Source organism: Narcine bancroftii, chromosome 1 (genome assembly GCF_036971445.1).
Source record: "Narcine bancroftii isolate sNarBan1 chromosome 1, sNarBan1.hap1, whole genome shotgun sequence".
Taxonomy (NCBI): domain Eukaryota; kingdom Metazoa; phylum Chordata; class Chondrichthyes; order Torpediniformes; family Narcinidae; genus Narcine; species Narcine bancroftii.
In genome coordinates, this window is record NC_091469.1 from 484,122,814 (window position 1) to 484,147,932 (window position 25,119).

Consider the following 25,119-nt stretch of genomic DNA (forward strand, 5'->3'; position numbering starts at 1 on the left):
CTGACTGTTGGGGGGGGTGGGGGCGGTGACTCCCATCTATCACTGCCTCTGTCTCCCTTACGATCCGCAGTTCATCCAGTTGCAACTCCATTTTCCTAACATGGTCACCCAGGAGTTGCAACTGGATGCACCTTTTGCAGATGTCATCTCAGGAACACCTGACCTCCCACATCCCGCAATCAGAGCACAGGATGACCCCCAACTGCTTCCATCACCCGCTCTTCAATTTAAATTAGGGTAACTAAAGATAAACTTAAAAAGAGACTTTTCAAACCTTACCTCACTGGGAATTCTTTCTCCACTCACCGAAGCCTCTCGGGCCAAAGCCTCGAAATTTGGGCCCTTCACTGGGCCACTCGTTTAGTGAGCCCTTCTTTTTATTGGTTCCTGCTAATTGTCTTAATTAGCCAATTAATCCCTCCCACAATAATAATTGACCAGCAGTGACCAGACTCACCTGGGCTGAAGACTCCTCATCCACTGAACAGCAAGGTCAGCTGTCCTTCCCTTTTTAAATTCTCCCGCCTGACCAACGACACATGCCGATGCACTAGGGCCCCCACCCAGCTTTCACAACCACCCGGGAAAATTAAATAAATAAACAGGTAGAAATAAATAAATAAATGACAACAAATGCCAATGGCTACTCGCAGATAACCAGCAGCTCCCATGGCTGAAGGGTCCTCACCAAGTGATGACAAGAAGTGGTGCTTAGAAAGAGCGGCAGTTAGTGTAGAGCAGTGGTTTCCAAACTTTTACAGGCAGCCGTTCCCCTTGGCCTCCAGGCCCCATCCAGTGAGCTCTCCACCACACAATGGTGCAGGAGGTGGGGTGGGGGGGGGAGGTAGGTAGTGGCGGCGCTGAGGGGATGGGAGGTTAGTGGTGGTGCTGAGCAGGGGAGGGAGTTAGTGGTGGCTGAACAGGGGAGGGGATTAGTGGTGGCACTGAGCAGGGGAGGGGATTAGAGGTGGCGCTGAGCAGGGGAGGGAGTTAGTGGCGGCTGAGCAGGGGAGGGGATTAGTGGTGGCGCTGAGCAGGGGAGGGAGTTAGTGGCGGCTGAGCAGGGGAGGGAGTTAGTGGCAGCTGAGCAGGGGGGTTGCGGCGTCATTGAGCGGGGGGGAGGAGGTGGTGGCGCTGAGCAGGGGAGAGTGATGCTGGTTACACATGGCGGCCACCAAGACCAGTTCTTATGAGAACTCCTTGTTGCCGTTTATGTTGCAACTGCTGCCCCCCTGAGTCTGGCCAGAAAATTACTGCACTGGCTTCGTCATTAAACTTTGCAGAGGCTGAAGGTTCGGAATGCCCCCTTTTCCTTCATTGCCCCCTGACCGCCCCCTCTTCCCTGACCGTCCCCTTGGATCTTTACACCACCCACAAGGAAGCAGCAATGCCCATACTGGGAAGCACTACTGTAGAGGAAAGCACAATAAATGTAGGAGGAGGCAGGATTAGCATCGCCAGATACCTAATCTGCCTAGGAGTCTGATTTCTACCCCCCCCCCACCTCCTCCGTCTGCATCCCCCTATACAACCAACAAACCCCTCTTTCTTCTCCACTCCGTCCACCCTTCCTCCTCCCATTCGCTCTCAAAGCAGCCTGCTTTCACGAGACTTCCTTGTCACCACTCATTTTGACACATGAAACGCAAACCCCTGGACCAGAATACTAAAGCAAGGGTGTATTGCTGAAGCTTGACAAGGCATTGTTCGGACCACAATGCAAACAGTTTTGGGAAGAAAGCGCAGGTGTTGGAGAAGAATAATCTCAGGGGTGAGAGGGTTGATGTACAAGGAGCATTTGACAGCCCTAGGCTTGTACTCACTTGAGATTAGAAGGACGAGGGGGAGATCTCATTGAAATATTCCAAATATTGTAAGGGCTGGACAGAGTGGACATGGAGATGTTTGCAGTCGAGGGAGAGTCTGGGAGTAAATGACACAGCCTCAGAATAAAAGGACATTCCTATAGAGCAGATATGAGGAGGAATTTATTCAGCCAGAGATGGCTGTAGAGGCCAAGTCATTGGGTAGATTTAAGGCAGAGGGTTGATAGGTTCTTGATTATGAAATGTGCCAAAGGTTATGGAAAGGCAGGAAGATGGGTTGAGAGGAAGAGTACTTCAGCCTTGATTCAAATAGCCTAGCAGATCTAATAGGGTGAATGGCCTAATCCTACTCAGACGTTTTATGGTCTTGTCCTGGGATCAGGTACAGCAGAGATGGAGGAAAGAGAATGGGTGGGAAGAGTGAGTTTTTGAAAGACGTCGGTAAGCAGCCTGTCTCCCAAGATGGAGAAAGGGGAGAGAGGTACCGGAGGTGGGCCAAGTGAATTTGTGGGCAGAGTGGAAATTGTTAGTATTAATGAGCTCATCGAGGGTGCAGGAGGACACCGACACAGTCATCAGTGTAGAGGAAGAAGAGTTGGGGAGCATTGCCCGTGTAGGCTTGCGGCTTGTATTGTTCCATGTGGATTGCAGGCATAGATGGGGACCATGTGAGCATCTATGGTTACCCCTTCCATCTGGAGAAAATGGCAAGGATGAGTCAGTTAAATGTTTAAAATGTTTACATTTCGACATATATCACGGTAGCAGGTCATTTCGACCTCACAAGCCCGTGCCACCAATTGACCTGCACCCCAGAATGATTTTAAAATGATGAGAGGGACAGAGTAAATATAGGTCGATTTTTTCCACTGAGGGTGGGTGAGATACAGAGGACATGGGTTAAGAGTGAAAAGGGAAAAGTTTAGGGAAAGAATGGTGGGGGTGTGGAATGAGCCTACAGCTGAAGTGGTGAATACGGGCTTAATGTTAACATTTAAGAAAAATTTGGACAGGTACATGAATGGGAGGGGTATGGATGTCTATGGAATGGGTGCAGGTCAGTGGGACCAGGCAGAATAAGTTTGGCATGGACTAGAAGGGCCGGCTTTTGATGCTGTAATGTTCTATGAGCAGCGGATGGATACAGAGCACCAAATATGTAGAGAGCAATCCCACTGAAGGGGAGATGACCCTATAGGAAGGTGAGCACAGCAGCAGACCAGTATGGGCTGAGAGGCTGAAGGGCCCACACAGGCTCCGGGCTGCTGGCAATTCGCTGATGGGAATCAGGTATCAGAGCCAGAATTTGAGAGGTGCTGAGGGCAAGCGAAGGGCCTCAGAACCTTAAGTCCTCCTAATCATATCGGAGGTTTGGATCTAGAGGTCAGGTTATCGATGGATCGAACAGGTGACTGTGCGGCCGTGGGTGCACTGGAGCTTAAAGTGACTCTAAAGGAACCCTCTTTTGCTTCTCTTTCTCCTGTTAGAAGCACCAGGCAATGCTCTTGATGACTCTTTGGTTGCCCTTCAGCAGGCAGAATATAACATCTTTATGTGTGACAATAAAAGAAACCTTGAACCTTGGTTCTTAACATACGTGCGCGTACACGCAAACACACACGCACTCTCAGTCTTTCACACAAAAACACACACACAGACATTAACAGGCACTCTCTCTCACACACACACACACACACACACACACACGGCATATATACGCACTCTCTCACACACACACGATATACACACGAGACATATACGCTCTCTCTCACACACACACACGAGACATATACGCACTCTTTTACACACACACACACACACACACACACACACACACACACACACACACACACACACACACACACACACACACACACAAACAAAATACACACTGGCTTTAACTGTACATGTTTTTATTTGAGTAACAAAATTAAAAGTGTGAATTATTCCAATAAATACATCTACATGCGAAGATGACACAATATACAGAGATCTGGACATAGAAGACATCAAGGAAAAGAAGCAAAGTTGGAGATCTAAAATTAATAACAGAAAATGCTGGAAACATGCTACAGGTCAGGTAGGGAGAGAAACAGTCTCTCAGCTTAGTGGAGGAAGACATCGTCCCTATTTTACATTTGTTTTATTTACAACACAAAAGAAACTGATTGTGGCTGGCTAGTGAAGCCTGTGCCACCCAATTACACCCAAATTAACCCCATAATGTTTTGGAGGGTGGGAGGAAACCGACGCAAACACAGGGAGGAGGTCTAGACTCCTTGCAGACAGCGCGGGATTCGGACCCGGGTTCCTGACGCTGTAACAGCATGGATGTTAACCAGTTCATGAACGCCATTAGACCTTCTCAATGAAATGCTGGATGAATGGGATACCATCTCCATCCTCCGCGCACCCAGAGCTTAGTTGCAGACTTAAGCTAACACAATTCAGGAGTATTTTCTGTACATTTTACACCATTTATGTCAAGTTAAAAGTGAATACTTCCAATGCATTCTGATTCTGAGTCTTGGCTTTGCAGTTGGTGGGGAAAGGTGCCAAGTGTTAGAGGTCCACTAGGACTGGCACAGATGAGGGAGAGGCATCTGCTATGCTGTGGTGACTCCATAACAGATGACATCCCATTGACTCCCTCCCCATCCCTACCCACCAATCCTGTGCCCTAACCCCACCCCACCCCCCATGCCCGCTCACTCCCTGTCAATCATCTCCAGAGCCTCCATGGTTGGGGGGGGGGAGGGTGGGAGTGACATTTGTACTGAGATGACAAAAATAACACAGAATTCGCTTATTTGTATAATACTGCCACCTGATTGCTTCACATTGCTTTCGACTTAAAATCGCACAGCGGGAGAGCAAACCAAAATTCCTCAGATGATGGAAAAACTGAAATAAAACCAGAAAGTGGGGGACCACAGGAGATCAGGCAGCATCTGAAGAGAGAAGATCGCTTCACATTTCATGTTGTAGATCTTACCTCGCAAGGTGATATTAATTGGACAATTTTAACCATTCTTTTCTTGCTGATGCATCGTCGACCTGAAACGCTGGCTTTGTATCCCTCTCCTCAGATGCTGGCTGACCTGCTGAGTTTTTCCAACACGTTCAGTCCTTATCTCGAGACAAGCCCATTCTGTACATTGCGTCTGAGAAAAGCTATCCAATAAGTCCCACGCTCCCTGCTCCATTCTTTCCCCTGAAAATCCTTCCAAGTCAAGTGTTCCTAGATAGAGGGAGGAACTGCTTCCATCACCTCTTCAGGAAGAGTCAATGAAATCCCAGTGTTGGGAAAGGTCTCAGCAGAACACATCCAAGGTGTTGCTCAGGTAAGGAGTCATGCCACCTTGGCCTAAGGGCACATTCCCTTTGCCTCAATCCAACACATTGTATTCATGGCCAAAGATAAGAGTGTCAAAACAGACCCTCTGGCCCATCTAATCCATGCTAGCCAATGGTAAGAGCACCAAATAGGCCTTTGGCCCATCTAATCAATGCTAACCATCGGTTGAGATAGAGTGCAAAAATGAGTCCTTTGGCCCATTTAATCCATGCTGACCATTCACACTAATCCTACCCTGACTCATTTTATTCTCCCTGCACTTTCCATCAACACCATCCCCCTTACCCCAGTTTCTACCACACACAAGGGGCAATCTATGGCATTAATGTGCCAACTGGCCCCCACATCTTTGGGAGGTCTGGAGGAAGCCCACACAGAGAACTTGCTGTTTTGAGGGATCTTGCTGTTCATACCCAGAGAACTTGCTGTTTTGAGGGATCTTGCTGTTCATACCCCACCCCCCTTTTCCAGCAAGCTGAACACACCTGAGGCCATGTCTTTGGCAGCCAAACTGCAAAGGTCTGGAATACCTTCAGATGGATCTGGGTGCTGTGGGTGGAGAAGCCCATTCCAGCTACTGGGAATGCTCTTTGTTGGTGGTACACAAGGGACCGGAGGCAGGGGTGGAGGAATCCCTCATGAGAATGGGACAGGGAGAGGGAACTTTTCCTGGAACAGGTTAGGGAATGGGGACCTTCTCTGGGACAGGACAGAGAGTATGGAACATTTCCTAGATGGAACAGAGAATAGAGACCTTCCCTGGAATGAGACAGAGATTGGGAACCTTCCCTGGAGGGGTCAGAGAGTGAGGGCCTTCCTTGGATGGGTCAGAGAGTAGGGGCCTTCTCTGGATGAGACAGAGAGTGGGGACCTTCCTGGAGGGGTCAGAGAGTAGGGACCTTCCCTGGTTGGGACAGAGTGGTGTCCTTTTCTGGATGAGAGAGAGTGGAGACCTTCCCTGGATGGGACAAAGAGTGAAGATCTTCCCTGGTTGGGACAGAGTGGGGTCCTTTTCAGGATGAGACAGAGAGTGGGGACCTTCCCTGGATGGGACAGAGAGTGAGGACCTTCCCTGGTTGGGACAGAGAGGGGTCCTTCCCTGGATGGGACAGAGAGTGAGGACATTCTAAGGATAGCCTGGTGAATACTGCACTGACAGCTCAAACCACACAATCCCCATGCAGTCATTACACCCATCCACAAATCCTCTGACCCCATCACCACACCCTCCATCACTCAGACCCCCCCCACCAACGCACACTGTCCCCTTCCGTCACACAGCACCACCCCTTCAGTTGGGCTTCAACTCCATCCTGGGGTTGCCCGGTTGAGTGCCCACGTTGTACTCCTCGTCCGGGCCACTAGACAGCATGTGGAGCCTCTTGGACAGGTCCCGGAACCGTGTGGTCAGCATGAAGTCGTAGAACAGGGCAGCGGCAATGCCTCCGATCATCGGACCCACCCAGTAGAGCTGGGGAACAAGGGAAAGTTACTACCCGCAGAGAGAGTGGGGGCCAGGGGAGAGGGGAGAGTAAGGGGGAAATAGAAGGAATAGGAAGGGCCAGAGGGAGCAAGAGAGATGGGGGACAGGGGAGGACTGGAGAAGGGGAATGGGGGAGTAAGAGGGGACAGGTCAACCAAGAGAAGGTTGGGGTAAACGGGCATTTCTCCTCTTGGCATCAGTGGTAAGCAGAGTGCGGCAGGGGTCGGTGCTGGGCCCACGACTGTTTACTTGGTGCATAAATAATTTGGAGGAGGGTACCAAGGGTAGGGTATCTAGGTTTGCTGATGTTACCAAAAAAAGTGGGAAAGTTCCTTGGGGTTGGCAAGGAGAGGGAGCCAGGGATAAAAGGGGGGGGGGGTACAGGTGGGGACCAGGGGCCAGGGCAATAGGGAGGCTGGGGGAGAGGGAGGAGGGGAGAAGCAGGAGGCCAGGTGAGAGGGGACAGGAGAGGGAGAGAGGGGGTCAGGAGAGAGTAAGGAAGGACAGAGGGGCTAAGGGGAGAAAGGGGACTGTGGGAGGGCAGAGAGAGAGGGCCCACCCAGTAGACAAGGGGAACAAGGCAGCATTATAACCTGCAGTGGGGAGAGGGGGGGTAATAAGACCAGGAGAGAAAGGGGCCAGGCGGAGAGGGGGGCTGTGGGAGAAGTACATGAACAAGGGGAGAGAGGGGGCCACAGGAGTTGGGGGAGAGAGGTGTGGGAGGAGAGAAGGGGAGTGGTGAGGACAGGAGAACAGGGCATTGGGTGGCAGACGACAACCCTCCTTATTTATCTCTGTAACCCTCCCTATTTCTGTAACCCCCTCCAGCCTCCAAAAACCCTATCTCTGTAACCCGCTCCAGCCCCTACACCCCTCCCTATCTCTGTAACCCCCTCCATCCTCCAAACCCCTCCTTATCTCTGTAACCCCCCCAAACCCTCCCTATCTCTATAGCACCCTCCAGCCTCCAAACCCCTTCCTATCTCTGTAACCCCCTCCATCCCCTACACCCCTCCCTATCTCTGTAATCCCCTCCAGTCCTCACACTCCTCCCTATCTCTGTAACCCCCTCCATCCCCTACTCCCCTCCCTATCTCTATAGCACCCTCCAGCCTCCAAACCCCTTCCTATCTCTGTAACCCACTCCGCCCCTACACCCCTCCCTATCTCTATAATCCCCTCCAGCCTCCAAATTATCTCCCTATTTCTGTAACCCCTCCATCCCCTACATCCCTCCCTATCTCTATAATCCCCTCCAGCCTCCAAACCCTTTCCTATCTCTGTAACCCCCTCCAGACCCCACACCCTTCCCTATCTCTATAACCTCCTCCAGCCTCCAAACCCCTCCCTATCTCTGTGACCCCCCCTCCAGACCCACATCCTTCCCTATCTCTATAACACCCTCCAGTCCTCCGCACCCCTCTATCTCCCTCCAGCCCTCCCTATCTCTATAATACTCTTCTGTCCCCACACCCCTCCCTATCTTTTTAACCTCCATCCAGCCTCCACACCCCTCCACCCCTCGCTGCAAACTGGTGACAGCCAAGCCCCAACAGATCCTTGTTTTCCTCTATACCAACTCACCCAGTGGTTCTTGAAGTTGCCCGTGACCGCGGCTGGACCGAAGGATCGCGCGGGGTTCATCCCACATCCGGTGAAGTTGATCTGTGGAGGGAGGGGATGGTTTCAATTTTACACAGCTCCAGAAAATATGCGCCACTGACTCCTGAATCTGCTTCACAATCGTAAAATAATGTTGGGTTGGTCGAACTGAACTTTCTCCGTAACTTTGGACAGTGTTTTTGACTGCTGTACCATGCGCTGGACTGACAGCTGGACTGCTTGCAAAACAAACTTTCTTACTGTACCTTAGCACAGATAACATTAGATAGTGATGCCCAAAAGCAGAAAACCTGCTCAGCCTACTACCTGCTTCCTTTCAACAAAGGCAAAAACAAAATATACAATGGCGGTGTGGACCCAGGAGAGCAGGGAGCGGAGACGCAGTGCTGCTCCCCTGGTTCCTACCAGCCAGTATTACTGCTGACAAGCTTTAAACGGCCTGTTAAAGGGGCTGATGGAGTATTTTCTTTGAACATCCTGCAATAAGATCATGGCTGATCTGGCTCATCTACCCACCTGTTCCCCGTACCCCTTAATTTGAGGAAGCCTCTACTGCTTCCTTGGGCAGGGTATTCCGCAAATTCACAACTTTTAAATATTAATTTTTTTAACAGGCCATTTCAGCCCGTGAGTCCGCGCTGCCCAATTTACCTACAATCCCCAGTGCGTTTCAAACAGTGGAAAAAAAAACCAGAGCCCCCAGGTAATCCCACACAGACACGTACAAACCCCTTACAGACAGCATGGGATTCAAACCCCAGTCCCGATCGCTGGCGCCGTAAAGGCATTGCGCTAACTGCTACGTCAACCATGCCGCCCTTATTTTCTGATGTCCCCTCTCATCCTTCCAAAACCCAGGGAGCACAGACCCAGGCAACAATCCCTCCTCGTAGGCTAACCCCCCTCTCATCTCTGGGGTCAACCTACCTGCAAACCAACCTTTTGCGATTCATGCAGACCTCTCGCAGGTGCTTCAGCATCTTGCAACCTTTCCCCATCTAAACAGTCATCTGATCTACTGTTTTCCCCGACATAGTGAATGACCTTATAGCTGGCAACGTTGTCCCTTGCCCACTCACTGCAGACTCCCGATGGTAACATCTTTTGGTAACATCAGCAAACCTAGATACCCTACCCTTGGTACCCTCCTCCAAATTATTTATGCACCAAGTAAACAGTTGTGGGCCCAGCACCGACCCCTGCCGCACTCTGCTTACCACTGATGCCAACAGGAGAAATGCCCGTTTACCCCAACCTTCTCTTGGTTGACCAACCCTCTTTTTCTCAGTAACATGATACTCTGCACTTTGGTGTCATTTTGCACTACCTGTTGCAACTAAGGAAAGAATAGCTTGCCTGGAGAATGAAAATGAGTTAATTATCACATACCTGAACACAACATCTTGTCTGCTGCAACCAAACAGGTGTGAAAGGTACAGCAATGACAATATTATCAATTATATCGCCTCAACGTGGAAAGAGGTAATAAATAAGGATAGATAGATAAATTGATAGATAGATGGATAGATAGATGATAGATAATAGATGTTTGGTACAGACAAAGACAGAGAGACAGGCAGATAGGTGACAGTATAGAGACACATAAAGACATAGATAGATAGATAGATCGATAGATAAATAGAAAGATATAGACAGGCAGATACTGTAGGTAGATATACAAAGACATACAGATAGATAGATAAAATAGATAGACAGATGGATAGATAGATAGACAGACAGATAGGTCACAATATCTCTTTTTTCTTTCTTTGGCTTGGCTTCGCGGACGAAGATTTATGGAGGGGGTAAAAAGTCCACGTCAGCTGCAGGCTCGTTTGTGGCTGACCAGTCCGATGCGGGACAGGCAGACACGATTGCAGCGGTTGCAAGGGAAAATTGGTTGGTTGGGGTTGGGTGTTGGGTTTTTCCTCCTTTGCCTTTTGTCAGTGAGGTGGGCTCTGCGGTCTTCTTCAAAGGAGGCTGCTGCCCGCCAAACTGTGAGGCGCCAAGATGCACGGTTTGAGGCGTTATCAGCCCATTGGCGGTGGTCAATGTGGCAGGCACCAAGAGATTTCTTTAGGCAGTCCTTGTACCTTTTCTTTGGTGCACCTCTGTCACGGTGGCCAGTGGAGAGCTCGCCATATAATACGATCTTGGGAAGGCGATGGTCCTCCATTCTGGAGACGTGACCCATCCAGCGCAGCTGGATCTTCAGCAGCGTGGACTCGATGCTGTCGACCTCTGCCATCTCGAGTACCTCGACGTTAGGGGTGTGAGCGCTCCAATGGATGTTGAGGATGGAGCGGAGACAACGCTGGTGGAAGCGTTCTAGGAGCCGTAGGTGGTGCCGGTAGAGGACCCATGATTCGGAGCCGAACAGGAGTGTGGGTATGACAACGGCTCTGTATACGCTTATCTTTGTGAGGTTTTTCAGTTGGTTGTTTTTCCAGACTCTTTTGTGTAGTCTTCCAAAGGCGCTATTTGCCTTGGCGAGTCTGTTGTCTATCTCATTGTCGATCCTTGCATCTGATGAAATGGTGCAGCCGAGATAGGTAAACTGGTTGACCGTTTTGAGTTTTGTGTGCCCGATGGAGATGTGGGGGGGCTGGTAGTCATGGTGGGGAGCTGGCTGATGGAGGACCTCAGTTTTCTTCAGGCTGACTTCCAGGCCAAACATTTTGGCAGTTTCCGCAAAGCAGGACGTCAAGCGCTGAAGAGCTGGCTCTGAATGGGCAACTAAAGCGGCATCATCTGCAAAGAGTAGTTCACGGACAAGTTTCTCTTGTGTCTTGGTGTGAGCTTGCAGGCGCCTCAGATTGAAGAGACTGCCATCCGTGCGGTACCGGATGTAAACAGCGTCTTCATTGTTGGGGTCTTTCATGGCTTGGTTCAGCATCATGCTGAAGAAGATTGAAAAGAGGGTTGGTGCGAGAACACAGCCTTGCTTCACGCCATTGTTAATGGAGAAGGGTCACAATATAGAGAACAGATAAATAGACACATAGGCAGATAGATGGATGGATAGAGAGATAGACAGACGTGACAGAATAGATACATAAAGACATAGATAGAGAACAGATACATAGATAGACAGATACTATACATAGATAAGAGAGAGGAGACAGACGGATGTTACAAGAGGCAGAAGGACAGAAGGACGTTTTTCACTCCATCCCAGTACACTTGACAATGATCAGTTCTGTCCAGGTGCTTTGGTCAGGTCCTACTCACCGCCATGAGATGGGCGAAGGCGACAGAGAGCCCAATCGCCAGTGGAGCAGATCCCGAGAGGTCCGATCGCCCTTTGTCCGTCGTCGCTAAGACACAGAGGACCAGCTGGAAGGTGACGATAATCTCAATGCCCAGTCCCTGTCCCTGGGTCACGCCCTCTGCCAGCTGCGAAAACAGATGGGACGTCGCCTCACCAATCACGTGCCTTGACAATAGGCAGCAAACCGACCCGTCCCGCCCCGCCGTCTGCCCAAAGGAATCAGTGAGAAGAAGTTGTGACTTCTTATGGCGTCTGCTACCTTCTTGAGGCAGCGCCTCACACAGATCTCTACAGTGGATGGGAGGTCGGACCCGGTGATGGAATTGGCTATGCTTGCTACCTTCCATAGCCTTCTGCTTTTCTGGGCAGTTGAATTCCCAAACCAGACCCAAACTTGTTGCTCCAGATTCCAGGTATGTGCAGTGTCTCATGTGACAGCAGTTCAATTCAATGGATTTTTCTTGTTGGAAATGATCAGGGTATATCCCATTTATGGCAGAAATGTTACTTGCCACTTATTAGCTCATCTCTCAAGGTGATCTTGCAGGTGATAGGATAGCTAAGAAGGCCTATGGGACTCTGGGCTTCATTAATCGGGCGATAGGGATCAAGAGTTGAGAGGTCATGTTACAACTCTACAGATCTCTGATAAGACCACACTTGTTGTCAGTTCTGGTCACCTCATCGTCGGAAGGATGTGGAAGCTATGGAGAGGGTACAGAGATTTACCAGGATGTTGCCTGGATTGCAAAATAATGAACCAAGGTTAGCAGAGCTGAGACTTCTTGGAGCAAAGAAGGATGAGAGGTCGAAAAGATTCTATGCCTCTCAGAATTTCAGTCACCAGGTTCCCTTTCTGCTGAGCTGACAAGAGCGTGCAAAGGGTCACATGGCCAAGAGTTCCGAGTACTTTAACCTGCTGTTAAAATTCCAGAGATAGAGTTGAAATTGGTTTTCAACACAAGTCGAAAGCATGATTAGACCTCCTGGACCCACTCCCGTCGAAGCTTGGTCTGGCTGTTCAAGGTAACAGAATTTCCCCCAGCCATCTTGGACCTCACCATGCCGCTAGATCCGGGAGGGGATGTCGAGAGGGTGGGTCTGGGCCTACTAAATCCATTCACGCACATGCTGTTCCTTTCTAGGGGGCGGGGTAACCTCTTATTAGACCCCACAAGCTGACTGAAAGGAGCCTCATCATCCTATGGGATGGAGAGCCGGTAGAAAGTATACGAGGTTCACCAGCATTGCGTTTTTACAGTGATAACTCGCGGTCCGCTTAGCTCTGCTTTTTCCCGGTTCCTCAAAAGCCTTCAGCTTCCAATTTCACCTGATAATTTTTCTTTCCTCTGATAAAACTTACAATGTCTCTTGTCATCCAAGGTCAATTGAAAATGCATAAAGTAATTCACTGCTAGGGTGCAGTGCACAAGGTTCACTGATAGAGTAGAGGAGTTTATAGCCAGGTGATTCTAACCATCCATCGCAAATCATAAATTACTTCTGCTATCTTTTGCTGTCAGAACTCTAGATTAGAACATTGGACATAGAACCGTCGGCTATGTACCTTTTATCTTTGACCTGCTGAGTTTCTCCAGCATTGTTTGTTTACTTATACTGAATGTACCCTGTTAAGGTTATTTAAATTTATAAATTTAGACCTAAACTTGGTAACAGGCCATTTCGCCCAATTTACACCCGATTAACCTACACCTCCTGTACGTTTCGAATGGTGGGAGGAAACTGGAGCCCCGGGGGGGGGGGGGGGGGGACCCACGCAGACTCGGGAAGAACGTACACACTCCTCGCAGACAGCGCGAGATTCCAACCCCAATTCCGATCGCTGGTGCTATTTAGGCATGGCGCTAACCGCTACACAAACCATGGCGTTAAGTACGGTACAAGATTATGCAAGGCAGGCAGTATCTTCCCAGAGTGACAGTAGCAAATACCAGAGATCATGTGTGTTAAGGTGAGTGGAGGAAAGTTTCAGGCGGACTTCAGGGGTAAGTTTTTTTTTTGCACAGAGAGTGGTGGGTGCCTGGAATGCCTTGCCAGGGATGGTGGAGGAGGCTGGCACAATAGGGATGATCAAGTCACTTGGCTGTAAGAAAAATTGGGGATTAGGGTGTGAGGCAGGGTATGGTTAGGTTGTCGTAGAGTAGGTTTACATACAGTAGGTCGGCGCTGTGTTGCGGGCTGAAGGGCCGTACTGTGCTGGGATTCATTTCAGAGACATGAACACAGGAATCTCAGACAAAGTGACTTCTAGCTCTTAGGACCATTGTTGGGCATCAAAATGCTCATAGTTCCTCCTCCCCTGTTTAATTGTCCAGACTTCTGCTCTGGTCCATGGGATGCAAGATAAGGAGAGCAGATCGGGTGAATGATCTTTTGACCAAAGTTGGGGTATCAGTAGGTATCAGTAACCAGAGGATGTAGGTTTGAGGTGGGGAGGGGAGAGGTTTAACAGGAACTGAGGAATAACACAGAGGGTGGTGGGTGTGTGGAACAGGCGGCCGGAGGAGGTGGTTGAAACAGGTACTACTGCAATGGATAAGAAACATTTGGATGGATACATTGGGTTTAGAGGGGTATGGGCTAAAATAATGCTTGACAAATCTTTTGAAATTTTTTGAGGATGTGACGAGGAGGGTGGACATGGGAGAGCCAGTGGATGTGATGTACTTGAGCTTTCAGAAGGCTTTTGATAAGGCCCCACATCGGAGAATAGTAGGCAAAATCAGAGTGTATGGTATTGGGGGTAGGGTACTGACAAGGGTAGAAAATTGGTTGACAGACAGGAAACACGAGTTGGGATTAACGGGTCACTTTCGGGATGGCAGGATGTGACAAGTGGGGTCCCGCAAGGCTCGGTGCTGGGTCCTCAGTTGTTTATCATATATATTAATTATTTAGTTAAAGGGATTATAAATAACATAAGCAAATTTGCAGATGTTAAGTGTGGGGAGGATGTCAGGAAGATGAAAGGGGACTTGGACAGGTTGGGTGAGTGGGCAGATTCATGGAAGATGCAGTTTGATGTGGATAAATGTGAGGTTATCCACTTTGGTGGCAGGAACAGGAAAGCAGATTATTATTTAAATGCAATTAAGTTAGGGAGTGGGGAAGTGCCATGTGATCTAGGTGTACTTGTACATCAGTCACTAAAAGCTAGCATGCAGGTTCGACAAGCTGGGAAGAAGGCATGTTATCCTTCATAAAAAGGGGAATAGAGTATAGGAGAAAAGATGTCCTTCTACAGTTGTACAGGGCCCTGGTGAGACCACACCTGGAGTATTGTGTCCAGTTCTGGTCTCCTAATTTGAGGAAGGGCATTCTCACTATTGAGGGAGTGCAACATAGATTTACATGGTTAGTTCCTGGGATGGTGGGATTGACGTATGCCTAAAGGTTGGATAAATTGGGGTTGTATACGTTGGAATTTAGAAGGATGAAGGGAGATATGATTGAGGTATATAAGATAACTAAGGGATTGGACACAATAGAAACTGATTACATGTTCCTGATGTTGGGGGAGACTAGGGCTATAAAGCCATAGTTTAAGAATACAGGGAAGGCCCTTTAGGAAAGAGATGAGAAAAAAAAATTTACCCAGAGAGTTGTTGGTCTGTGGAATGCTTTGCCACAGAGAGTGGTAGAGGCAGGTTCTCTGGATAAGTGCAAGAGGGAGTTGGATTAGGTTCTTGTGGAAAGTGGAATTAAGGGCTATGGGGAGAAGGCCGGTACAGGATACTGATGTGGAAGATCAGCCATGATCGAAATGAATGGCAGTGCTGGCTCAATGGGCCAAATGGCCTATTCCAGCACCTATTGTCTATTGACATTTTCCAATCCAGGCAACATCCTGGTAGATCTCCTCTGCATACATTCCACATCTTTCCTGTAATGAGGTGACCAGAACTGAACATAATATTCTAAGTATGGTCTCACCGGAGATTTGTAGAGCTGCAATATAACCTCATGACTCTCTTCTTGAACTCAACCCTCCAGCATCCCATAGGCTTTCACGGTGTCCCTGATGTTGCTCCCCACAAGCCCCCTCTGTGCTCTTTGCCGACGACTTCTCCCAATCTACAGGAAGATGTCGCAGGCGCGGGTCGACTGGAGTGCCAGTCCGCTCTCTCCCTGCTGCAGATGCGGACGTAGCAGTGACCTTCAGTGCTGGTGCCAGCAAGCCTGTCTTGGTGAACGGACAATGAAGACGAGGCCTACGGAACCTTCTGCACCCTGCCCCTTTGAGAGCTTCTTCCAAATGTTTCCCAACTTGGGGCAGTACCAATTAATGGACGATGCAGAGGGTTTGAACCAATCCTATGAGGATCTGGAGATAATGTTGAATGCTCTAAACCTACCCTCCCCAGCACTCCCTTTTATTGCTGTGGTAATCCCCTCTGGTGCGTCTGCCCTGCTGGTGAGACAAGACCTAATCAGCGATTGTTTTTACAAAGTAGGGACATTTACAAAGGGATAGTGTCTGGGATTCATTGTCTATTCAGAAATCTGATTTTGTGTCCAGTTCTGGTCTGCTAATTTGAGGAAGGGTATTCTGAGTATTGAGGGAGTGCAACATAGATTCACATGATTAGTTCCTGTGAGAGGGGAAGAAGCTGTCCTTGTGCTACTGGATATTCGTCTGCTACCTCCTCACTGATGGTAGCAGTGAGAAGAGGGCATTGTGGTGGGGATAGAGGATGTTTTCTTAACCCTTTGGTCTCTGGACATTTTTAACCTATCATAATTATATACTCCGGACTGGGCCCGTGGGTCAACCACAGTAGGAACACTAGTATGAGCCAGCTGGTGGTTGGGTGTAAAACCAATCCTGGAACACGGGGACGGAGTATATGCACTTGTTGGTATTCCCTGAAACCAGGGAAACAGAGTCCAAAGAGTTCATGGATATAGGGAGAAGGCAGGATAGGTGGGGATGAGCCTGTCATCAGAAATCAGCCATGGTCTCATTGAATGGCAGAGCAGGCTTGACGGGCCAGACGGCCGCCTCCTGCCTCCTGTTTCTTAATGATGGATGAACACAAGAACTTCCCAATCTTCAGCATCTTGGCATGAAGTAGGGAAAAATTAGATCGTTGTGGAGTAAGTTCCCGAGTCTCTGTCGCAAACTCTCACCCTGGCCCTGGCAGCCTACAGGACTGAGTCTCTTTTCACCCTCCCCACTCTGATACCTGTTTCCGTGACCCCGGCCCATCTATCCCCTCATCTCCTCTTCCCTAGCTCTGTCTCTCTCTTTCCCTCCCTCCCACCCACACCCCCCAACTCTGCCCTCACAGAACCAACCCCCTCCCCCAATCAATTCTCACATTTCCTCTCTCAGGTCCATGATCAATTAACACCTTTTCTCTGTTGGTCTGCGCTCCTCCCCCTGCCCTTTCCTTCCTTCCCCCCAGCCTTTTAATTCAGACGCTGCTTTTTGCTCATACCCCAATTAAGGGCGTCCTAGGGACGCTGAGTGACCGGCCAAGTTCCTCCAGCATTTCTGTGTTTTCACTACAATCACAGCGTCTGCAGAGTTTCGTGTTTCAGTAGGTTTTCATAGGTCAGAACAACGTTGTGGGCTGTGATGCTCTATGTTCAAACAATATAACCATGACAGCACAGAAACCATAAGAAACCAGCAGGAGTCGGCCACAACAAGATCATGGCTGATCTGGCCTTGGACTCAGCTCCACTCAAACCCCGCAACACTTCCCCAACTCCATTTAATGAGGCAGCCTCTACTGCTTCCTTGGGCACATGCATTATGCTCTGGAAGAAGCAGTTCCTCCTCAGCTCGGTCTTAAATCTATTCTCCCACATCTTGAAGCCATGTCCTCGAGTTCTAGGCTCACCTACTAGTGGAAAGCACTTCCCTGCTTCTAACTTTTCCAATTAACATTTTTAATTGAGACATGGCCCATGAGTCTATGCCACCCAAATACACCAGTGAAATTCCAACCCCTGGTACATTTTGAAGGGTGGGAGGAAACCGGAGCACCCAGTGAAAATTCACGGAGAACGTACAAGCTCCTTAGACAGTGTTGGATTCGAACCCGCCTGGCGGGTGCCATAACAGCTGACCACTACGCTAACCGTGCTGCCCAAGTTCATGGGAAATGATAGGTCTGGTCTTCAGACTGAGATCCAAAAGGCCAATTTTGAAGGAATCTGACAAGTGTGGATTGGGACAGGTCGTTTTCTGGCAAAGTGGGGTTGATAAATATTTAAAATTTAAATGTAGACAGGCAGCACATTAACAGGCCCTTTCAGCCCACAAGTCTGTGCCGTCCAATTTACACCCATTTAACCTACAACCCCAGTACATTTCTAACAGTGGGAGGAAACGCTATCCCTGATGCAAGGGGGGTGCCTACAAAGGCGACATTTTGAGGTTACAGAGAATGTATGTTCCTGTCAGAATTAAAGGCATGACAAGGGAACTTTGAGAGTACTGAGGCTCTGGTTAATGAGAAGGCAACGGTGTGTAGCAGGTATAGGCAGCAAGGAACAAACGAGGTTTTCGAGGAATGTAAGGATTGCAAGGAAGCCTTTGAGGAGGATATTGGGACAAATGCAGGCAAATGGGATGAACTCAGAAGGCCAATTTGTTGAGCATGGGCTAGTTGGGCCGAAGGGCTTGTCCTCTGATGCATCCCAGCACAAAACAGGAGATCATCTGGGCGGCCTGGCCCACCCTCATATGGCATTCCTACATGGAAGCATTTTCTCTGGCCATCCTGATCCCACTCTTTGTGGGAGCTTGCCACGCACATACTGATTCCTCCGTCAAAACAGAGAGTCAACTTCAAAATAACCTCAGGGCTCTGATGTGTTTGGGAGCCAGTTGAACGTTATTGTACATGCCCTTACATTGTACCTATAAATCCCTTGAATGATCCATGTGATTAATTTATTTTGTTAACACCGAAATCTTGGCAACCAAACGCGATTTTATATCCTGCCGATGGTCTTTGCATTGCACAACCTAAGTGTTAACCCTTGGTGTCCCAGCAGTGTGGTTGGACAATATTTTGCCCTGTTACCATAGAACACTACAGCACAGAAATAGTCCCTTCAGCCCATCTAGTCCATGCCACACTAGTCCCACTGACCTGCACCCAGATAATACCCCTCCCATCCACATATTATCCAAATATCTCTTAAATGTCAAAATTGAGCCTGCATTCATCATTTCAGCAGGCAGATCGTTCCATACCCCCACCACTCTCTGGGTGAAGGATCCCCCCCCCCCCCGATTCATGATTTTGTGCACCTCTGTGAGATCATCCTTCCTGTGCTCCAAGGAATGAAGCCCCAGCCTGCCCCTCCTCTCCCTGAAGCTCAGGTTCTTCCCCCACCCCCCCCACCCTCCGAGACCTGGCAACGCCCTTCACTTGCATTCATTGAATATTCCTCTCAACCTTTCACATCCACAAACCCGCCTGAATGCCTTCCGATTGTTATGGTTGTCCGCACCGCTACCACTTCCTCTGGCAGCTCGTTCCACCCTCTATGAAGAAGGTGCCTCTCAGATTCCTTGGAGAGGGTGCACAGGAGATTCACCAGGATGTTGCCTGGAGTGGAGAACGTGTCTTATGAGGCAGGGTTAACAGAGCTGGGGCGTTTCCCTCCTAAGGTTGAGAGGTGGCTTGATGGAAGTCGATGAGAGGCACTGATAGGGCGGGCAGCCAGTACCTTTTTCCCCAGGGTGACAGTAGCAAATACCAGAGGGCATTTGTACAAGGTGAAGAGGGGGAAAGTTCAGGCGAGACGTCAGGGTTGAAAAAAAATGTTATACACAGAGAGTGGTGGGACCCTGAAATGCATTGCCGAGGGTGGTGTTGGAGGCTGGTACAATAGGAGCATTTCAAAGACAGGTACATGGATGCATGAAAAATAGGGGGTTATGGGTGTGAGTTGGGGTTGGGGAAGTTTGAGTAGGTATATATGGGTTGGCATCGAAGGGACTGTACTGTGCTGTAATGTTCTATATTTAAATCTTTCCCCCCAATTCTGGACTCTTCTCCACTGGGAGAAATGTGAATGTTCACCTTATCTTTTCCCCTCGTGATTTTTATAAATCAATACAAGCTTCCCTTCTCAACTTCCTCCCATCCAATTAGAACAATCCCAGCCTCTCCTTGCGATTCAAGACCCGCCTCCGCCCCCCCCCCCCTCCCCATGTCCCCAGCAACATTCTTGTGAATCTTTTCTGCGTGCTTTCTTGCTGAATGATGCCATTCCTCTTGCTGCAGTTGTTGTGGGACAAAAGCTGGGGGAGCGACACACCACACCTCCTCATTCTTCTGAGAAAGTAGAGAGGGGTCTTGACTGGCATCGACATATTTGTCCCAGGTCAGGTCATCGGAGATGTTCATTCCAAAATACCTAAAGCCATCTGTCTTTCAACTTTTGCCATTGATCTTGGCAGAGGTGTGGACTCTGCCCCCTCTCCTAAACTCAGCGATTGTCAGTGATTAACATCTTGTTGATGTTAAGGGAGAGCTCGTTATCTTGGCACCTTGCCACCACTGTGGTGTTGTTGGCAAATTTGAAGATGGAATTGGAGCGGTATTTAGTTGCAGTCGTGGGTGTCGAGGGAGATAAATGCCTTGTACCTTGATGAAGGGCTCAGGCCCGAAATGTCTATTATACATCGCTACGAGACCTGCTGTGTTCCTCCAGCATTTCTGCATTTTACCACTTTATTAAATTGTACCTCTTGTAATCAAAGATAACCTTCCTCACTGTCCACCAATCACCATAAACTTATTGAAGAGCATGTTACCCACATGATTCATGTAGATCAGCTATTCTCAACAGGGACCACAGCACATTTAAGTCAAACTTGTTTTCTTTTCACTTCACATAGGAGAGAAGTGCGGATAAAACCAAATTTTGACGTTTTCATAGGGAAGGGGCCCCATAAACTTTGAGCAGAGTTCTGGGGAAGCTGGAAAAAAAAGGGGTGAGAATGGCTGATGTAGTTGGTAAACAATAGTGGACCCAGCCCTGGTCACAGGCCTCCAGCGTGGGTAACGACCCTCCACTCTACGTTCAAGTTAATCTTGCCTCCAATTGGCCACGATCTACCTCCTGCGCCAGCCTGCAATGGGGGACCTTGGTCAAAGGCCTTGCTAAAGTCGATGTGGACACCTCTTGGTTGGCTCATCAAAAAGCTCCATTAAATCAATTAGCAGGATTTCTCGGGCACAAAACCATACCCACTATCCCTGATCAGTCCAAATGGAAGCAGATCCCAAACATCTCGACTTACACTCAGGTGGTCTCACAGTTGGGAACAGAGCAATAAATAATTCACTAGCTCTCTGTCCAATCTTAAATAGGCTACATAAACTATTCACACACCCATATACACACACAGCCATACATACACACATGCTTACCCACACACCCATACATACACATGCTTACCCACACACCCATACACAGACATGCACAGACACCCATACACACACACATGGTTACCCATACACACCCATACATACACATATACACACACACACACCCAAACACACACATTTAAACTCATAGAGACCATATGCCCACACACTAACATACCCTCACACACAAACATGCACAAATGGACACACGCCTGACATGGGCAGAGCTGGACAGAATATAGATGAGGATGGACCCGTTTCAAATGGAAGTCAACCTCATGCCTGGCATCAAAATACGGGAGAGCTTGGTGAACCCAGGGCTGAGAACTCAAGAGTTGCTGGTGCGGCGTTTGCCAGGGGGAGGGGCGGGGGGGCTTGGCAGAAAGTTCAATGCAGAGGAGGCAGAACCTGGGAGGCACAGGGTGGGATCTCAGCCGCAGCGGGACGGCGAGGAGCTGGTGAGAAGGAGCACGTCCCAAATTGCGCCCGCGGCAGGTCATCGATCAACTAATTCCCCGAACAAACACTGTCTAAATAACAGCGCACGTCCGCAGATTCTCTCTCCTCCCCCCCCCCCCACCCGCCCCCAGGCGCTGGGGCTCCTTCAGGGGGAGGGCTTGACCTGGCATTTTAAGCAGGTTTCACGCTGAGACGGGGATGGAGCCTCCGCACGTTCACAGCCGACAGCGGGAGTTGGGCAAATCGGGCCAAGTGACCCGCAGTAGCGCGGGGGTCGCGGAGTCCTCTGGCCCGCAGGGAGTCCCGAGTTGGGACCCCCCACTGTGCTCGTTTCACTGGGGAGGCCACTCGGCCCGTCGACCCTGATCCACCCTCCTACAAACTCGCCCAAAACAAAGATGGGCAGGTTCTGGAGTGTGAATATAACAGAAATCTGCTGGGACGAGTCGGCTGGTCGGGCAGAGAAGTTCAGGGTCAAAGCAGGAGGGGACACAGAGAGGAGACAAAGAGAGGGGAAGGGAGAGAGGGAAAGGAGGCGGAGGGAGGGAGAGAGTTGGTGGAAAAGAAGGAGGGAGAGAGTTGGTGGAAAAGAGGGAGGGAGAGAGGGCAAGGGAAGGAGAGGGGAAGAGAAAAAGAGAAGGGAGAAAGAGATAGGGGGAGAGAGAGAGAGGAAGAAATAGAGGGGGGGGGCAGAAAGAGAGAGGTTGCAATATGATGTTTGATCTCCCACTTCCTGCCCAACCTCATACACCTCAAAGTGGACGATGGACACAATCTAATATGTCAACATTCCTTTAATCTGTTTTATGGTAACCAGATCATTCAACCGTTCCACTCGTGTTCAATTTAAACACACTGGATCCTTTGCAACCAACCGCAATAGGTAAACTGGAGGGACCCTTTATCCAGCCTCTCCCCCCTTATGGGTGATAAGCGAATGCAATGGACAGACTCTCACGGAGGTGAGAGCCAACTTCCAGGAGCGAAGGAATATGGTCTCCTCGTGGCTCTGAGAGGGCGTCTCCTGCCCCACAGCGGCCTTGCAATCACACCTGTGGGAGAAGGTGCCCGTCCACCGTTTCTCTCCACCGATGCTGCCTGGCCCGCTGAGTCCCTCCGACTTTCTTCAAATCAAAACGAATTACTCTGACATGGGTAAAAACAGGAAAGTCTGCAGACCCCCTGGTTGAAGTCGAAACACGACGCTGGAGAAACTCAGCTGGTCAAACAGGTCCCTTTGTGTAGCAAAGCATGTTGATGAAGGAAGGTTCTGCATCTTTACCTTTGCCACATACAGGACCCTGCTTGACCTGCTGAGCTTTCTCCAGCGTCCTGTTTTTATGTTACCGTTCGGGTTATCAAAGGAATGCTGTAACCCGGGATTATTAAGACGAATAAACATAGAACAGCCCAGCAGGTTCCTGCTTACACCAATTCCCAAGTTATATTTCTAAATTTTGGACACACAGCGCGGCATTTCGGCCCAATTTTCACCCCATTAACCTACAACCTCCCCGAAAGGTCTGAAGAGCAGAACGTACAGACAGGCACCGGGGTTCCAACCCAGTTCGCGCAGACTGGTGGGGGGGTAATTAAGAGCAGCCAACTCCGAGAGACGGTGACAACAGCACCCCTCCAAGCCCACAATGTTGTGCTGACCTACTCCACAACAATCGAACTAACCCTTCCCTCCCTCGCACCCATAACCCTCTATTTTTCTTGCACCCGTCTTTTGAATGTCCCTGTCCACCACCAGCACCTCTGGCAACGCATTCCACTCTCTGAAATGACACTTACCTCTGACATCTCCCCAAAACTTTCCTCCACTCACCTTAAACAGGTGTCCTCTGGTATTTGCTACTGTCGGGAAGGGGGAAAAAGACCCCCCACCCCTGCCTGGGCATCACATTAAGGGGCGACAATCATTCTAAGTGAAAAGACGATGCTGGAGGAACCCGGCTGGTCAAACAGTAGCAAAGATGAGCCACGTTTTGGCTTGGAGGTTCCTTGATGAAGGGCTCCAGATCTTGGAACCTGTTTGAACCGCTGAGTTTCTCCAGCGTCGGGTGTTGACTTCAGCCCCGGCGCCTGCAGACTTTTCTGTGCAAGACTGAGAGTGAGATGGACAGGGAGGGGTTTGTGGGGTGAATGCAGGGAGCGGGACGAATTGCCTTTCTGTGCAAGACTGAGAGTGAGATGGACAGGGAGGGGTTTGTGGGGTGAATGCAGGGAGCGGGACGAGTTGCCTTTCTGTGCAAGACTGAGAGTGAGATGGACAGGGAGGGGTTTGTGGGGTGAATGCAGGGAGCGGGACGAGTTGCCTTTCTGTGCAAGACTGAGAGTGAGATGGACAGGGAGGGGTTTGTGGGGTGAATGCAGGGAGCGGGACGAGTTGCCTTTGCGACCTTGACGAGCCTTGATTTCGGAGCGTCGTGCAACGGGACAGGAGAGGTGAGAATCTCCAAAAAAAGGCGCCGCTTGGAGCGATTTCCTCGGTACTTACCGCGTTAACTCCCAGCGTGCTGTTCCTGGCTTTGGGGGTGACCCCCAGGAGGATACTGCTGGCCACCACGGCGCCCAGGACCTGCACGGCGATGTATGCCAGGGCCCGCACCACGCTCAGCTGACAGCCGACCAGGAGACCCAGTGTGACGGCCGGGTTGAGGTGGGCGCCGCTCAGGTGCCCCACCGCCTGCGCCACGGTGGCGATGCCCAAGCCGAAGGTGAGGGCGATCTGCACGACGTCGGCCGGGATGTTGGTCGCTGTCCACTTGGTCGTGGCGCCGGTGCCGATGAACACGAAGAGGATCATACCCAAGAACTCCGCCAGCACCGCCCTCCAGAAGGACTCGCGTCGAAGCTCCCTCAACATCTCTCTTGTGCAAGTGGCGGGGGGCACAGGCAGCGGTCGGTGGGTGGGTGGGCGTGCGCTGGGCAGGGAAGAGCTACTCCCTCCACCCTTCCAGCAGTGTCTCGGAGTCAGGCAGAAGCCACTGTGGAGAGATTATATAGAGAGAAGGTGGGGGGTGGGGGGGGTTGGGGGGGTGGGGGAGGAGGAGGCGCTTCGGTCACCTTCCAAACTTCCCTTGGACTCGTTTGCGCTTCACAACTCTTGCCTGTTTTGCGCTGCTTTCTTTCCCAGTCTGGCAAGTTAGATGGCGCAGTGGGTCCATCTGGCCTCCCCACTCGGGAGTCCCCCCACACTTCCTCCGGTGCTGACTGTGTGGAGTTTGCGTGCTCTCCCGGAGACGCGACGGTGGGTGGGTTCATGGGTCGGGTGGGGAGGGGGGGAGGGAGTGTTTGTGGGGAGGGGATAAAATGGAGTGAGCTTCAGGATCAAGTGGAGTTCAGAACGGACTCGGTGGGCCGAAGGGCATGTTTTCGTGCGGTGTGCCTGCGAGCTCCTTCAAAGACTCCGCGCCGACCGGGAAGGCAGCGGAGCCTCACATTATCTGGTGTCGCGCTGCAGGCGCTAATAAAGCGACTTCTTTGTTCTCCACGTTGGTCAGATCCCCAAGTTAAAAACCAGCGTAATTGTGGGAGCTGGAGGGGTTACAGAGATAGGGAGGGGTGTGGGAGCTGGAGGGGCTATAGAGATAGGGAGGGGTGTGGGGACTGGAGGGGGTTACAGAGATAGGGGAGTGTGGGAGCTGGAGAGGGTTACAGAGATAGGGAGG

At 50.2% G+C, this 25,119-nt stretch overlaps 1 protein-coding gene across 2 annotated transcripts; it reads right to left on the minus strand.

Moving 5' to 3' along the window:
- Nucleotides 1-3,722: 3,722 nt before the first annotated feature.
- LOC138751931 (aquaporin FA-CHIP-like) lies at nucleotides 3,723-24,408 on the minus strand. 2 transcript variants are annotated; one of them, XM_069914921.1, is made up of 4 exons: nucleotides 23,946-24,408; nucleotides 11,522-11,686; nucleotides 8,252-8,332; nucleotides 3,723-6,655 (listed from the first exon to the last, which is right to left on the minus strand). In XM_069914921.1, exons 1-4 carry the CDS (start codon nucleotides 24,312-24,314, stop codon nucleotides 6,476-6,478), a joined length of 795 nt encoding a protein of 264 aa, XP_069771022.1. In that variant the 5' UTR covers nucleotides 24,315-24,408; the 3' UTR covers nucleotides 3,723-6,475. The 2 variants fall into 2 exon arrangements, with proteins under 2 accessions (XP_069771022.1, XP_069771023.1); XM_069914922.1 differs by lacking the exon at nucleotides 11,522-11,686.
- Nucleotides 24,409-25,119: the final 711 nt, after the last annotated feature.

Bases quoted from the DNA above. Each gene is read 5' to 3' on its own strand.
- LOC138751931 (XM_069914921.1), bottom strand. From the start codon at position 24,314: ATGTTGAGGGAGCTTCGACGCGAGTCCTTCTGGAGGGCGGTGCTGGCG. The intron at 11,687-23,945 runs GTAAGTACCGAG...CTGTTTTCGCAG, and splicing joins GCACGCTGGGAGTTAACGCG to CTGGCAGAGGGCGTGACCCA. The intron at 6,656-8,251 runs GTGAGTTGGTAT...CTTGTTCCCCAG, and splicing joins GCAACTTCAAGAACCACTGG to CTCTACTGGGTGGGTCCGAT.